At 38.5% G+C, this 17,846-nt stretch overlaps 2 protein-coding genes across 3 annotated transcripts in view; one reads left to right on the top strand and one right to left on the bottom strand.

The window, feature by feature from the left end:
• Positions 1-17,846, bottom strand: part of LOC139444756 (orexin receptor type 2-like) — a 149,320-nt gene that overhangs the window by 16,886 nt on the left and 114,588 nt on the right. The gene's annotated exons all lie outside the window — the stretch shown is intronic.
• Positions 1-17,846, top strand: part of LOC139445725 (aminoacylase-1-like) — a 28,112-nt gene that overhangs the window by 1,433 nt on the left and 8,833 nt on the right. The window contains exons 2-10 of the mRNA XM_071226930.1: positions 3,841-3,905; positions 4,049-4,153; positions 7,135-7,206; positions 9,787-9,809; positions 10,218-10,294; positions 12,833-12,922; positions 14,939-14,995; positions 15,257-15,330; positions 17,003-17,052. Of these exons, the coding sequence (XP_071083031.1) occupies positions 3,841-3,905; positions 4,049-4,153; positions 7,135-7,206; positions 9,787-9,809; positions 10,218-10,294; positions 12,833-12,922; positions 14,939-14,995; positions 15,257-15,330; positions 17,003-17,052 (613 nt within the window). The remainder of the gene's footprint in view (positions 1-3,840; positions 3,906-4,048; positions 4,154-7,134; positions 7,207-9,786; positions 9,810-10,217; positions 10,295-12,832; positions 12,923-14,938; positions 14,996-15,256; positions 15,331-17,002; positions 17,053-17,846) is intronic.

The following is a 17,846-nucleotide window of genomic DNA, read 5'->3' as shown; positions in this document are numbered from 1 at the left end:
TTTATTTTTTTGTAAATCAACGGATCATTCCTAGCCATCAAAGGATCAACAACAAATTTGTTGATTGATTAATCACTGTTATCTTGCAGAGTGGGTATGTCAAAAGTATGTGTTTACATGTGTGGGTTTACTAAAACAAAGGGAATACACTCATATCGTGGCGTGAAGTGCCGATGTAAAAACAACATACTTTGTTCAAAGGGTTAACCGATAATATGTTGATTGATTGCTCATTGTTATCTAACTCAATGGATTGTTTTAAAGAACCGTGGACATATTGAAATAGTTGTCACGTGGGCTTTCTCAACCGATCTTTGTGATTTGACACCTATGTGAAACACCTGAAACAAAGTGATCAGTTGAAAAACGAACCCTGAGTCGAAGTCTCACTGACTGGAAATTTATTAATTTATAAATAATAACTTTAATAATAATATAATATCAATAAAGTTAATTACACTGCACATATACAGATACAAATTACCTATGTAGATCTGCAATTAATCAAGTTAATACTGAATATGAACTGGCCTGACCCGTGAAGTGTTTCATTTTGAATTTTCTGCATTCTTATTGACCATCTTTACAATGGTAATATTAATACATGTACATAAAAACATTTCTTTGGCAATAAATATTAATTAAGTATCTTTACAATGGTAATATTAATACATGTACATAAAAACATTTCTTTGGCAATAAATATTAATTAAGTATCTAAAAAAACGCCTCCGTGGTCTAGTGGTAGAGCGTCCGCCTGGAGAGCGGAAGGTTGGGAGTTCAATCCCCGAGTTCAAACTCAGAGTGATACAAATATTCCAAGCACAGAATAGTGTTCATATTTTATATGCCTCACCTGATGTTGAATATTTTAAGAACCATATTGTTATTCACTGAGTGAAGAATTTACATATTATGTGGGGAATTCTGGGTAATACAAATATTCGAAGCACAGCATTATGCTAATATTGTATGTGGGTACCTGATGTTGAGTATGCATAAACATTTGTTGTTCCCTGAATGAGGAACTTAATGAAATCTTTGCGACTTGTCTGCTGTCACAGACCTACGTAAATTCAAAGTACAGAAGACCCGTGAAGTTCCCAGGCAGAATAGGTCTTCAGCAACCCATGCTTGCCGTAAAATGCGACTATGTTTGTCGTAAGAGGCGACTAACGGGATTGGGTGGTCAGACTTGTTGACTTGGTTGATGCATGTCATCGATCCCAATTGAGTGGATCGATGCTCATGATATCAATCACTGGATTGTCTGGTCCAGACTCGATTATTTTCAGTCCGCCATCATATAGCTGGAATATTGCTGAGTGCAGCGTTAAAAAACAACAACCAACCAATCAAAGTACAGAAGCAGATGTAGACATCTTGGTCATTGGGGTCAAATGATACACTAAAATTTTTATTCTGATGCACGTGGCCTTCGATACAACACATAATATATATGGACCTGTGTTGCAATACATGACAATACAAAATACATATTTTTGCTTACATACCGTATTCGACCTAATAAGCGCCCAGGGCGGTCTCAAAATTAGGTCCCTTATTAGAGTTGAAAGATAAATTTCATGGTTTATGCTAACAGCCTGAAATGCTTATGTACGACAGATATATTTTTCCAGAATTTAATTGCCAATAATAAAGGGTGCAGATAACACAAGAGTGCGTATTATACCCGAATAGGGGTCGGAAGGGGTGCTAATTGGGATTTTCACTAGCCAATATATTAGCAAATCTCGACGTGGGCGCTTATTACACATGATTATGTCAAATACAGTAATAGTGGAATAGTGCTAGCTAGAGTTGGCGAGGCTTGCTTTTGTATATGTATCTAGATTGGTTGTTTTTCATAAAATAAATATATTCCACAGTCATGGTGCAGGACTATCAATCTTTCAAAACATTCAATGCCTCTAAGCTTTTTTACCATACAAAATCAACGCCCTTTTTTATGTGTAATTTGTTTTGCGTTATGGGGCTTGATGTCATCAAAATGTGTGAACTTCAAGATTATGTGCACATACTTCAATGTTGATAAATCTTTGGATCAGGGCACAACCTGCTTTAGTCTGTGCAACAAGGTCTTAATGTCAACATGTACCTAGTGCAAGTTAAATCAAGACCTTAAATCAAGCCCTGCTTCTAGAACACACTTTCCGCGTCTTTCTTGGACATAAATAATTCAACAGATATGGGAAGCAATAGGGTTGGGAAGGGTAACTCGGGTACCCGGGTCGGGTGGGTACTGACTAGGACCCGGATACCACAGGACTACCTGGACCCGTGGTTAATCACGTAATATATTGTTTAATGACAAAAATTATCTAGAACTCTATGGTTACACTACAAGTCACTAATGTTGGCATTTCTTTCTGACATGCACCCATTCCTTCTGATTTTTGATATGGTTGAATAAAGATATAACTTAATTCAACTTCAGTGTATGAATGACCAGATTGTTTGATACATGAATCTAAATACTTTTTGCCAATCGGACATTTTGAGACATCTCCTGAGACCTACAGTGGGTACCTGGGTAGGGTAATAGGGGGGCAGGTACCCGGGTAGTTAATTTGGACTTGTCCCAGCCCTAGGAAGCAATTGCCAGAACATAACCTGTCACCCTTCGTTTCAATGAGATCAACCGTGTGCATGCACACTGGGTACAAGTATGCCTGGTGCAGACTTTGGGAATGGTCTAACACATTATAATTAGGGATGTTTGGTTGTTCAGTATTATAACCAGAGACAAATGCTCCCTTAAAACAATAGGATGACGTCCCAAGAATTATTTATTTGTTCTTAAGAGTCACTCAGAAGTATTGAAAATCCTGGTTCGCCCCGATTATGTTTCTAGGTTTGTCAGCACCATACACATGCTTGTTCCACGTGTGGCCCAATTCGCTTTGCAGAGTTGCGTCACTTGGGCACGCCAGAAACTTTTGGTTGTGGGTTCGAACCCCTGTTCGCCCTGATTATGTTTCTAGGTTTGTCAGCACCATACCCGTGCTCGTGGGTTTCACCGAAGTGGTAAAGGCCTGAGACCTGCATCACTTCGGGCTTTCCTCCCACATTAAGCTGACACGCTGTGATATAGCTGGAATACTGTTAAAACTGTCGTTATACCCAACTGAACTCACTCACTATTCACTCAATGGCAATAATGTTCCGTTATATGGACATTTGTCAACGTTCGTTCTCTTACTATCCATTATATCAAGACTACAGCTGAAGCAAAACTTGGATCTTGTTTTATTATGAATCAGTATGTCGAAAATAGTCGCAAAATATTGCAGGCCATGTGTGCTTGCAAGCCTTAAATTAAGTTAAAAGTTACCAGCCAGTTTCAAATTTCACTAGCTTAAAAAATGCAACAGTTTATTTTTGTCCCCACAATATTTAACATGGTCAATGTGTGTTGAGATACACAGCTTGTGATTGGTTAACTACAAATCACTCTTATCTCACAACATTGATTCGTTTTAGTCTTCTTCTTTTTTTATCATTGTATTGATCTAGAATAATGGGAGAACCTTTTTTATTTTAATCAACTATGAGGTGTGCATTAAAAAATCCCTGTTAAAATGTCAGTTGTAAAATTGGGTTTGGGACATTTTAGAACTGAAGTTTTGGAAGCCATGGGTTGCTATTTCAAAAACAGCTGTGGATTGTAAATGAGAAATCCTTCTTTTTCAAAAAACTGAACTTAACAATGTGCTGAGAAGACTGTTGTTATTTTTTGGTCATGTTGGTTGATTGTCATCTTTGTAGGGAAAATAATTGAAAAGAATATTTGATACATTTAATTCTATTTTCTTTCAGGTAAAGCCATAGATTTCCTCTGTAAACTTGCTGAAGATGTTGGCCTGGATTTCAAAACGATTGAGGTGGGTTTGCTAGTTCTTCCATCTTTTTTTCTGTACGTTTACTGTATATTCTGTACATTGGTAAAATTGGGTTAAATTGGTAATAGTTTTATAGCTTTTTTAGTGTGTTCATATCCCTTTACTGTTTTTATCCTTTACTCCAGACTGGCCCAAAGGAGTTATTTGTCATCATGTCACTAGTCGGAACAAACGCCTCCCTCCCATCCCTGGGTCTCTACTCTCACATGGATGTGGTACCAGTGTTTCCGGTAGGTATATTTTTTTTATATATAGAATACTAAATGAATTCCCGAGTAATACCTATTTTACGGGTCACGTCAGACTGACCTTGCGTGAACTTTGACCAGCCAATGGATTGACCAATCAGAAGGGAGCTTTCTCGTGCTTTACGGCACTGATTTCTAATTGACGACTACGCTGCGAAACATATTTTGACAAATTCTCGATTATAAATTTAAAACCTGAACACTGGAATGGCTAAAAGATGGTCTAGTCAGAATACCCGTGCTAAAGTTTTCGAGGTTGCATGATTAGAAATCACATTCCGACTGTCACTTTCATAATCTGGTAAGCGAAGCTCTGATTAGTATGATGAAAGGTCGTTCTGACGTGACCCCTAATGGGATGTCTTCAGATCTTTGTTTAGCGGTAGCGAGAACTAAGGTCTGATTTTATGTGATTGTGAAACGAGTGAATAGTTCCGGTAGCGAGTAAAAGCGAGACAGATACCAGAACTATTCACTAGTTCCATAAAATCCGTTTTACACGGGAGCTTGTTTAGTATTTTATTTATTACTTGCCATTTATAACTTTTTTAAGAATTTCACTGTAGGGTATGAATAGGCAGACACCTACATAATCCACAACGTAGTCCCATTGAGTTTAACAGAATAATACTTCAAACATGTCAAATGTTGACACATGTTAATTTAATACTACACAATGGCCCACCTTTAGAATTCAGGCGTCCGTTCCACAAAGTTATCGTAGCGGTAAGGTTATTGTAACTCACATACTTTAACAGAAACTTTGCGTTGCGTTGCGTTGCGTTACACTACTATCGCCTTGTGGAACGGGACCTGCACCACAAAGTTTACAATCACGTCACAATACTCAATGACGTTATTTGTGGAATGTATATTGCAAGATCCACCGGCGAAACAATGCCATGTGACGTCACCCTAGCAACAGGGTTGCTGGGGTCATCGAGTGTGCATAAGCTCCTCTCAGTGATCTATCATCTCCTCACGCAATGTCGTTGAATAAGCCAAGAAATGTTAAGAGCTTTCAATATTTGTTCGTGAAACTTGTTCCGAGAGTACATAAGCAAGCGTTTTGGTATTACACAATGTGTAATACAGCTGTATGTTTATTAAACGGGTGATCTCTTCACGGGCAAGTAATAAAAACCTTTACAAATACAATACTCAAAATATAAAACATCCAGATGATGGTTGACTATGGGGTATCAAACCTTCACATGGCAATAATTAAGAACATGTTTAAATGTAATTGAAGCCCCGGGATCTCATGGGCCTTTACTGTGCATGAAGAATGTCCTTTCTTTGTGAAGAGGTTTTACACGACTCACAAAAGGATGGACACAGAACGAAAATTGACTGCATCCCGAAAGACACACAGTACCAGTGTTACTGCTGGCTTTTGAAACAGTCAGTCCTGGTGGTCCCAACAGTCCCAACTGTCAACAAATAGAAAAACTTATGAAAATTACCTTGTTTTAATTCTTTCAACACCATGTTCAATGCAATGATGTCATCTCAGAAGTAACTTAGATCTACACGTCATTCACATGAAGATGAGTCACAATTATCTCTTGTTTTGTTTGGATATTTCGCGAATTAAGTTGCTACAAATATATATTTAACCTCAAAGCAAAGCAAAATGTTATTTCCTTGCACTCAAAAATAGACAAGGGGAAACCCTTATAGTAACAGACAAGCTGACTTCGTTCGAAAAATATGCTTATATGAATATCACCGATGTTTTGTTCAAAAACAAAGATTTACAAGGTACTTAATTTTTCGGTCCACAGGGACTGGCAATCACATGAATTACCAGTCCAAGCCTAAATTTACCGGTTAAAAACTGGTAATTGCCAATAAAGGGGAACACTGGAATACTCTTTGTACCTACTGCATATCAAGAGTGCGTGTCTGTTATTTCATCCATCAAGCATGACCACTGTTCTTTCGAGGCTCTAAGTGGTTATATAAACGTACAGTACACTACATCATTTCATTACTTACAGGTCCCTCATATTGCCTGCGGGGCACGGGTGGCCCAGTCGTCTAAGGCGCTGCGATTCGCTGTGCAGAGTTGTGTCCCTTGGGCATGCCAGAAACCTATGATTGTGGGTCCGAATCCCGGTTCGCCCCGATTATGTTTCTAGGTTTGTCAGCACCATACCCGTGCTCGTGGGTTTTCACCGAAGTGGTAAATATCTGAGACCTGCATCACTTCGGGCTTTCCTCCCACATTAAGCTGACGCGCTGTGATATAACTGGAATACTGTTAAAAGCGGCGTTAAACCCAACTCACTCACTCATATTGCCTGCAAGGACCCTTAAAATTAAATATTTGGGTCCCGGGACCCCCACTTTTGCAAGTGCAGATAAAACCCTGCTGTGTATCATTAAATTTTCTGTTCAGGCGCGTCTGTCGGCTTTTGATCTTGAATATTGTATATGTTCAGTTTGAATAATATTTTACAAAAAAAATAAATCTTTTTGTGAATTTGTTACGGCTTATGAATCAGGTAACCATGTTAACAGAGCTCTGTCAAGGTGTCATGGAAGCATATGGCATCGTCTATTGTTCAGGAAGGCCATCGCATTCAACAATGACATCATGCAGGTTGCAGAGCTGTTTTATATTAAATACTAAATTATTTATTAAATATACTAAAATATTAAATATTGAATTATAACTCAATTACAATGTACACTTAAAGATTTGCATGCTGTGTTTTCACATTTGCATTTCTATTGCTGTGTGGAAAACCGTAAAATTGGTTGCATCTGGTTGCCTCCATCAAATACTAAAAAATATGGACAGATTAAACACATAATATTCGTCTGTAAATTCTGAATAATGAATGTTTTGCAGCGCCTGTTAATGAAAATGTCAATTGCATAGAATTGTTTTTATTCATTGCATAATGGTTGTTTGTTGTGTTCATATATTGAACTGACGGTGTTTGATATTGCAGGAACACTGGAAAGTGCCCCCATTCAGTGCAGAGAAGATGGAGAATGGGGATATCTATGCAAGAGGAAGTCAGGTGATCGCTAGTGTTTGTTTAATGATAACCAATAAAGGATGCAACAAATATCTGCAGTATGGTAAAAATTGAAACAAAATTGCAGCAAGAGAGAATTTACTTCTGTTGCCAAAAGAATTTTAATGCATTTGGAGTGAGTGAGTGAGTTTGGTTTTACGCTACTTTTAGCAATTTCCAGCAATATCACAGTGGGGGACACCAGAAATGGGCTTCACACATTATACAAGTCACCACTGCCACAACATTGGACCAACTAAAACAGCATAAATTGGGAAATAGTTTAAATATTTTGGGTGTGTTTACTGCTAGTGCGTCTTCTCGAGGCAAGGGAGGTAACTGACTTCAAAAGTCCAGTTTCCACCCTTGCCGAAGAAGGCTGGAATTTCTAGGCTTTATCGAGGCGCCACCAGTGGCTGTCCCTTCTATGTCCTTCCTATTGAACAATCAGATTTCCCCTCTCATATCACTTGTGTTTGCTTCAAACAATATTGTGGCACCTAGGCAGGACGATTGGATTGATAATCCAAATCTATATTGGGATAAAACGGGTCTTACATCGCAAAGTGGATCAAATCACATGAGCACCTTGATATAAAACATGAAAAGATTAAGGAAATATTTGTTGACACCGAGTTGGCGGTGCACATGCTTTGCAAATCCTGCTATCAACCAAAATCTGCTCGACAGTTTACGAACTGGATGTTGATTTGGTTACGCAATTTTGATTGGATGATGCATAGACTCGTTAGTCCAGCCAAAATATGACTTTATAATTCCTGCCCAGTTCGACAAGGGAGGAAACTGGTGTTTTATAGTCCTTTAACTCCCTTACCTCAGGAAGATGTGATACTTGCTGCAGACATGGGGCCGATTATCAGCCTCTGAGCAAATCTAGATAAATCCCTGTGATAAGAATAAAAAATATCCCAATGGAAAAGAAACTATAGTTTTAAAAAAGATACTAACTTCAGGGGGGCCGCGATTCGCAGTGCAGAGTTGGGTCCCTTGGGCATGCCAGAAACCTATGATTGTGGGTTCGAATCCTGGTTCGCCCCGATCATGTTTCTAGGTTTGTCAGCACCATACCTGTGCTCGTGGGTTTCACCAAAGTGGTAACCGTCTGAGACCTGCATCACTTCGGGCTTTCCTCCCACATTAAGCTGACTGGAATACTGTTAAAAGCGGTGTTAAACCCAACTCACTCACTCACTAAATATGAAATGGGATATGTAACTGTGAACAGCTGTTCAGGAAATAGCAGTAATACCTATGACAGCTTGTGTGAGTTCGAGTAATAGTTTGTGAAAACCACTCAATAAAACAACATTGCTATTTGAATTATCCAAAATGTAATGAAATATTAAGAACCTGTCGTGTGAGGCACTTACGTTCTAGCTGATATTTACATTTTAGAAAATTATAATACAGTAAACTACATTTATAACGAAACACTTATAACGAACTGGCGGATATAATGAACATATTTTTGATCCCCGCAATTTGCTGTATATTAATCGCCAACGGCAATATTTGCTAATATATTGGCTAGTGAACAATCCCAATTAGCACCCCTTCCGATTGATCAATGAACACTTATTTATTCGTGTATAATATGCACTTGTGTGTTATATGCACCCTTAATTATGGGCAATTAAATCCTGGAAAATATATCTGTCGTGTATAATACGCACAGACTTTTCATTTGTTTCTTTTCAGGCTGTCACCATAAATCACGAAATTTACGATCTTTCAATTCTGTATTTATTTCTCATCAAAATTCTATTCGAATAAGAGCCCCCTATTTCTAATTTTGAGAGCGCCTTGGGAGCTTATTACGTTGAATACGGTACTCGGCATTATTTCCAAAGCTTGCTAGATTTTGACCTACACAGTTACGGCCCTTAATCCATGTTATTTTACAAAGTTGATGGTGTCTGCATTGCAATTTTCTGATGACATAAAGTGCCTTTCTCTACTTAAGGCTTTTTAGGACTCTTTTTTTATAGTTTTAACTCACTACTACATGAACAAACAAATTTCTAACTCCCATGGCGGGGAATAGTGATTACACTGTTTCCTTGTTAGAATATGAATTTGGTGGAAAAAGAAATTTGATGGAAAAAAATCGAAAAAGAATTGAAAATTTGTGGTTTGTTGAACACAGAAAACGATGACTCTCAATATTTTACCCCTTTAGATATATATATCTTTTAAAATAATACCGCGTGCATGGCTGCACGTATTGACTTACATATCTACGTATTGGTAATAACGCATCTCCATATTAACAGTGAGTAAATATTATCTTCGATGCCCATTGTTCCAAACAGGAAGTACCGGTAATCAGAAGGTTAAGTTGAAAATATCAGCAAATATCGCAGGGGGCGATTAATAGAGTAGGGCGCTTATTACGCCGAATACGGTATATGCTTGAAACGAACTACAGTTATATTGAACTAAAATCAGTGGTCCCTTTGAGTTTGTTATAACCATAGTTTACTGGTTTTTATTGCAAATCTTTCAGTGGTTAAATAAACTGTAGAGTGAACCATGCTGATTATTTAATTTTATATCTTTCAGGATATGAAGTGTGTTGGTATACAGTAAGTAACTTTTCTGACTGTGGGGAAAATATGATGATTTTTAGTTTTTTGAATGGTAAAAACTTTGTCACTCTCTACCATATATACAGAAAGGTTCTTCCTGTTGTACAATAATTCAATGTGAATTGTTATTCGTTATCAGTGGCATTATTGTTGTCTTATAAATTAGAACTATGAAAAATTTCAACTTTTACTGGTATGCCACTTATGTGCGGGCTGAGTTACCTGCCCTTGGCAGGAGCTAATCTTTTTGAAAACAAAGAAAAGATGCATGAAAACAAAAAAGCATTTTGGGTGATTTTTATGATGTTTTAATTGAAGTTAACTTTCGATTATTATGATATTCTCCATGTTGTTGTTATAATGTTGTTGGTTTCGAGTTGAAGTCAGTGTTGCATTGTCTTCCAGATATGTAGAAGCTATTAGACGATTGAAAAAGGAAGGAAAGAGATTTTTACGTACCATCCATGTGATGTTTGGCCCAGGTGACTATGTTTAGATGTTTCTTTTTCTTTTTTTCTTTTTTTTTTAATGGAAACAACCAGGACACAGCCACTTTGCAAAATGTTTCTGCCATATATCGCTGTCTATAAAGCGACCCCCACGTATAAGGCGATGCTCCTGTACAAGCCTTCAAAATCGACGCTATTTTAAGATATCCATTCTCTATCCACTAAAGTTTGTTACAAGTGTCAATAGCGGTAATATGACCGTGGTTGCTGTAAATAGAGGTGAGTCGTGTGATATAGGGCTGGGACGAGTCCAAATTTACTACCCGGGTACCCAACCCCTATTACCCGACCCAACCTGGGTACCCGCTGTTAGTGTTAAGAGATAGGTACAAAATATCCGATTGGGAATAGTTTGACAGTAGCCGTGGCAGAATGTATTTAGATACACCTATAAAACAATGTGGTCATGCATACACTGAAGTTGACTGAAGTTTTAGCTTTGTTCAAATATATATAAGTCAAAAGGAACGTGTTCATAGTCATAAAGAAATGCGAACATTACAGACTTAAAATTGTTGTGTAACTATGTAGTTATATAGCGAATTTTTGTCATGAAACAATATATCACATGACTAACCACAGGTCTGGGACAATATATCATGTGACTAACCACAGGTCCGGGACAATATATCACATGAGTAACCACGGGTCTGGGTGGTACTGTGGGTACCCGGGTCCTACTCAGGACCCACCCGACACGAGTACCCGACCCAGCCCTAGAGTGATCTTTCTATCGCTTCACATACGATTTCATCGAAATGAATATTTACAATATTGAATGAAATTTTGAATAAAATTTTGAATAAAATTTATGAAATAGATTACAAACATCAGTCCCGATATATAATGAACTCTTTTTATAACCAGACAGTGTAATTACATGATTAGTTTGCGTACTCCAGTACAGATTTGTTGACATGGTATTTCTGGTGTTATGTGCTCACAGTAATGTCTTTGTGTTGGGGAAAAAACATCAAAACTCTTCAACCCTGTGTATAAGACAAACCCCCCTTGAAAGCCCCCTTATTCTAGGTACGAAAAACTTGCCTTATACACAGTGATATACGGTATATCAAATCAAAAACTATTCTACAAGTTAGACAGAAATGTTCTCTAGTATTCCTTAGTGGACAGAGCGGCCGAGTTGTCAAAGGTGCTGACATTCACTGTGTGGAGCTTCCTCAAGGCACTATCCCAAGCTCCTCACAGCTCTCTACACCGAGAGTGTAACGGAGGAGTCACATGCTAGGAAGGAGCTTGGCACAACCCCTGCTTGTCGGTTTTAGCGTACTATATTCGACGTAATAAGTGCCCAGGGCGCTCTCAAAAGTAGAAATAGGGGGCTCTTATTAGAATATTATTTTGGTGGAAAAAACAGAGTTGAAAGATAAATTTCGTGGTTTATGCTGACGGTCTGAACTGTTTATATACGACAGATACATTTTTCCAGATTATAAATGCCCATAATTAAGGGTGCATATAACACACGAGTGCGTATTATACACGAATAAATAAGTGTTATGTACATTGATCAATCAGAAGGGGTGCTAATTGGGATTGTTCACTAGCCAATATATTAGCAAATCTCGCCATGGGCACTTATTAGAGCGGGGCGCTTATTACGTCGAATACGGTAATGGTTAATATCTAGACTCTGCACCACTTTGGGGTTTCAAGCTGACAAATGATATACAGTGATCCCTCACTACAACGCTACCTTTGATAAGCGTTATAGACGATCAGCGGTTTAAATAAAGTGGAGTCGTAGGGAGTAGATGACCACCAAAACAGTACATGCTCTGCCTACCTAACACGATCTACGCTGCATTTCAGTTTAAAAAAGATAAGAATAGCAGTTGTTTATGATTCATAGTGTAAAAAAAGATTTATCAAGTGTATTCGCTTTTAAAAGAACACATCGTATCCCTTCAGCGAATTCTGGTGAAAGAACAGGTATAACAAACTTGGTCAATAAAAATATGAAATTTGATAAAAAACATCACTAGACAGGATGATTCACCTTTTAAATTGTATTTCCTGCTCCCCAAGGCATTGTTTTATATGAAGAGATTAAGATTACCTTTACTCGTAAACGAAGCTGGAAATAGCAACTGAAACATTGTTCAAACAGCGGTAAACCAAACTTAATCAACCGCAGACCGCCTCCGTGGTCTAGTGGTAGAGCGTCTGCCCGAAGAGCGAAAGGTCCGGGGTTCAATCCCCGGCCGTGTCATACCTAAAGATGTTAAAAGATGGTACTTGTTGTTACCCTGTCTGGTGCTCGACATTAAGGGGCTAAAACAAGGGATGGTCGGCTCGGAGTCAGTATACTGTGTCTGAGTGGGGTATTCATGTTAAACTGCGGCATGGTATCAGCATTAGTCCGGACTAGTACAAGCAGCTACACACACGTGCAATAATCTTGGATGCGACATTAAACCCAATTTCACCTCGCCTCTCTCAACCCTTGTGAACACCTTTTGATTTTACTGGTTCTTTTTTCAATTTCAGATGAAGAGACTGGTGGAAAACGTGGCATGATACCATTTATGAAGCATCCTGAATCTAAAAGACTCAATTTGGGATTTTGTCTTGACGAAGGTAGAACCGAGGAAACTATTTGATTAAAACTAATTATTGAAAATTTAGATTCAGAAACAATGTTTCATTGGGAGGTGGATTTCCTTCTGTGTGTCACCAATGACACTGTGTTAATGACATGTTAAGGGTTGTTGATGGTTGTCATTAATTGAAACCGGTCCCTGTTATCAATATGAATTTAAAAAATAATTTTGAAAAACCTGAGATATTTTTTCCCTACATTGTGTGTTCTGAATGCATAAAAATATGGGTTGTTTTGTTGTTGCAATTTTTCTTATTTTTCTCTTTTTTGACATGTTTAAGGTTATACGATTTTGTATTTACATGATGTTATAAGAAACAAGAGTACTCCAGTCTCAGTTGTCATGAGAACCTTGAGATAAACTGCGTATTTGCGTAAAATATGCATTAAATAAATACACTACTGAAATAAAATTAATGCCTTTATTATAACTATTAGATAAAACGATTGCATATATTTCAACTGTAAGATAAAATGATTGTGTATCAGCCGATCGCCAAATTCACTTATCGACAGTTACATTTCGAAAAGCTGCTGCAATGAACATACTGATAGATGCTAAATGAAAAGCACATGGGCGATAATGTATGCTATGAAATGCCATGAAATGTATCAATGTACATGTTGTATTTTAATTAGTCGTTATGAAAAAAAAAGGTTTTGTAAACCAAAAATGGCTTCCTTGAGTGAGTGAGTGAGTTTGATTTTACACCACTTTTAGCAATATTCCAAATATATAAAAAAATAACCAAAGGTTTTATCTATAGCTCTGCATCAGGACATGCTGCTACTGTCTATGCAATCAGATGTACATATACTGCAGCAATTCCTATTTCCAGAGGTGCATGTGTATTCAAGGGAGGATCTTTTTAGTAAAAGTTTTCCAGCTTTCTAGATTACTTGGTCAAATGCAAAAATGAAGAAAACAAATTAAAATAAGTCATCGGATTTATTCTTTGACAAAAACCCTCTTATAATAAAGTAGATATATATTTTTCTTTTTTTTTTACTTTTGCAGAAATAATGACAGATTGAGCCATAAGATTAGAATAGTCTTTTTGTCTAGTTTTAAGTTTGTTTGTTTGTTTGTTTGTTGTTTAACGCGGCGCTCAGCAATATTCCAGCTCTATGACGGCGTTCTGTAAATAATCGAGTCTGGACCAGACAATCCAGTGATTGACATCATGAGCATCGATCCACGCGATTGGGATCGATGACATGCATCAACCAAGTCAAGCCTGACCACCAGATCCTGTTAGTCGCCTCTTACGACAAGCATGGGTTGCTGAAGACTAGAAGGGGCGGCCGGGTAGCCTAGTGGTTAAAGCGTTCGCTTGTCACACAAAAGACCTGGGTTTAATTCCCGACATTGGTACAATGTGTGAAGCCCATTTCTGGTGTCCCCCACCGTGATATTGCTGGTATATTGCTAAAAGCGGCATAAAAACCATACACACTCACTCACTTCAGGTTAATGTTCAACATGTTCTTCATTAAAATATCTGACCCGTGAAGATTCGGGGGTAGAATAGGTCTTCAGCAACCCATGCTTGCCGTAAAAGGTGACTATGCTTGTCGTAAAAGGCGGCTAACGGTATCGGGTGGTCAGGCTCGCTGACTAGGTTGACGCATGTCATCAATCCCAATTGCGTGGATCGATGCTCATGACTTCAATCACTGGATTGTCTGGTCCAGACTTGATTATTTACAGACCGCTGTCATATGGCTGGAATATTGCTGAGTGCAGCGTTAAACAACAAACAAAAAACAACAACATTTAAATATCTATCTAGAAAAATACTGTCGACATGTTCTGTCACACCATTTGATTTCACATGTGGATTTGGAAATATTTTGAATTCAAAGTATGTATGCATGGGATCAGCATTTAAGATTTATCAAGATTTTTCAACCTCACAAGTCTATGGAAACAATGGTGGTCTGAATTGTGATGAGCAAGGAGTCTGTTCATGAAAATAACAATATTGTTGCAGGTATTGCCAACCCTGGACCAGAGTTTAGGGTGTTCTATGGCGAACGATCATGCTGGTGTAAGTATGACATCATCCTCACCACACAGGGGTATATTCCAACTATTAGCCCTGGAAAATACATGTACGCCATGTCGGGTACACTAGTGAGGTGAAATGGGGTTTAACGTCGCGTCCAAGATTATCGGGTACACTATCAAAGACTTCCTGGGTCTAATCCCATTGTTACGAAGCGGAAGGCAACGATCACATGTCGACTTGACATGAAATTATACAACTCATCGGAACTAATTCTCTGATGATGACATATTCGTGTTGCAGGGATTACTGTCAGATGTCGAGGAAATCCCGGCCATGGCTCATCGTTCATACAGGATTCTGCCGCGGAGAAACTGGTGAGTTTTCTGTTTTTCTCTGTCCTCATTTTTAGCTCACCTTAAGGGCCAAAAGTGAAAAAAATGATTGTGATTTTGTTGCAAATACAAAACACCAGGGCCCACTTGCACAAAGGGATCTTAGCGCTAAGATGATCGTAGCTCCCATACTTTAACATAGGCTTACAATAGTCTTAGCGCTAAGATCACTTTGTGCAAGTGGGCCCAGGAACTTGTTTTTTTCCTTTTGGGGATGATTTTGACTGTGATTTTTATCGTCTTTTTTTTCAAATTTAATTTTAGAAAAGAATTTGTGAATAAGTATGCCCAAATGAATTAAAATCTGCAAAGTTGCTGATGTCCTTCTCAATTCTATCAGTCACAAACATCGTCCCTGAAACCAAAAGGTGTAGGAATCAGGTACTTAAAATTTGTACGGCTGATCCCAGAAACAGTGTTTCTAGAAAGGCCAATGTATTCTGATCTGATTTTAACCATGGCTACCATAGCACAGCAGTGACAACTCACTGACATTAAGCAGGAGATAGATAAGAGGACTTCACATTCTGATGAAAACCACATGCGTTGCTTGAGTGCTGTATGTGAGGTACATGATTGATGAAGGCGGGGGCCCCAGTTGGCCGAGTAAGGTGCACTGTTTAATGTCTTAGGCGTGACTAGCTATATAAGTGCAATAATCTTGGACGCGATGTTAAACCCCATTTCACCTCATCTCTTAGGCTCCCAGTTTCACCGTGATTGTGTTACTAGGTTTGTCAGCACCATACCCGTGCTCATGTCTAAGCTGCCGCGACTTGCTATGCAGAGTTGCGTCCCTTGGGCACGCCAGAAACCTATGATTGTGGGTTTGAATCCCGGATCGCCCAGATTATGTTTCTAGGTTTGTCAGCACAATACCCGTGCTCGTGGGTTTCATCAAGTGGTAAACGTCTGAGACCTGCATCATTTGGGGCTTTCCTCCCACATTAAGCTGACACGCCGTGATATTACTAATGATAATGATACTAATCTGCATATTCATAATGTGCTCAATCCACACCCTAAAACATGCTCAAAATACCCTGGTCGATGGATCATTGTGCACATGTATTTCATTCTCAGCTCCCTGGGGAGTATACAACCCAAGCTTCCTTATGAGGTGACATATGAGGTAAACATTCACATTACATTCATTGCTGGTTGAGGCATTTTTGAACAATGTCACTTGCCTAAGGAAACACCACGTGTGAGACAGGCCCTAGAAACTCAAGGAATAAAAACGTTCATTAACTGGAATACTGTTCAATGCAGTCACTCAATCAATCAATGCACTCAATCACTCAATCAAACCACTCAATCACTCAATCAAACCACCCAATCAAACCACTCAATCAATCAATGCACTCAATCAATCCAGCTCACTCACTCACTAACTCACTGCAGACAAAGATAAAGCAATAATATAAACAAGAATACCTTGACCCAGTGCATTTATTTTCACGCTTTGTGTCTTCGGCTCGAATGTTTAAAAATGTACAAGAAGGGGGTACAACCCGTTTAGTCCCCCTTCATCGACAGATCTAATTGATTTATCGCCAAGAAGACCCACAGTGTTCGGACCTGTGATGTTTATCCGATGTGTGCAACATCAATAATTAAATACCTACCTCACTCACTCACTCACTGTTTGCAGACGAAGATACTGAACACGGCAATGGACTTCCGGGCCAAACAAGAACAAAGGTCTGTGTCAGGCTACTATCTCTAGAATTATGCTGTTTTAGATTACATTGGCTGAATAGAAACCAGAACTGGGCCACCATAATTTAATTACCGTATTCGACATAATAAGCGCCCAGGGCACTCTCAAAATTAGAAATAGGGGGCTCTTATTAGAATATTATTTTGGGGAAAAACAACAGAGTTCAAAGAGAGTAAATTTTGTGGTTTATACTGAAATGTTTATATATGACAGATATATTTTCCATAATTTAATTGCCCATAATTAAGGTTGCATATAACAAACGTATTATGCACGAATAAACAGTCTTGTGTACATTTATCAATCGGAAGGGGTGCTAATTGGGATTGTTCACTAGCCAGTATATCAGCAAATATCGCCGTGGGCGCTTCTTAGAGGCGGGCGCTTATTAAGTTGAATACGGTATTACATTTTCAAATCACCAGATATTATTGCCCCCAAGTATCTTAAAACAAAGAAAATCACAATGTGTATTCCCTCTCTTCTTTTTGTCAGATACTCCATATACATAGTCACAAGCTGTCATACTTCATTTGGACCCATGAAGATACGGGGTAGAATAGGTCTTCAGCAACCCATGCTTGCCGTAAAAGGCGACTATGCTTGTCGTAAGAGGCGACAAACAGGATCGGGTGGTCAGACTTGCTGACTTGGTTTTCAATATCGTTCATTAAGCTCAGAAACATCCCCTGTGATGAAGCTGCAGATAGAAATCAAAGTGAACCAGGAATAGAAAATCGCCAATAAGAGATTATTCTTTTCTACAAGTTGTTCT

This window comes from Haliotis cracherodii, unplaced genomic scaffold (genome assembly GCF_022045235.1).
Source record: "Haliotis cracherodii isolate W230 unplaced genomic scaffold, xgHalCrac1.p SCAF_6, whole genome shotgun sequence".
NCBI classification, from domain to species: domain Eukaryota; kingdom Metazoa; phylum Mollusca; class Gastropoda; order Lepetellida; family Haliotidae; genus Haliotis; species Haliotis cracherodii.
The sequence above is the reverse complement of the archived record's forward strand: the minus strand, read 5'-3'. Positions and strand labels throughout refer to the sequence as shown.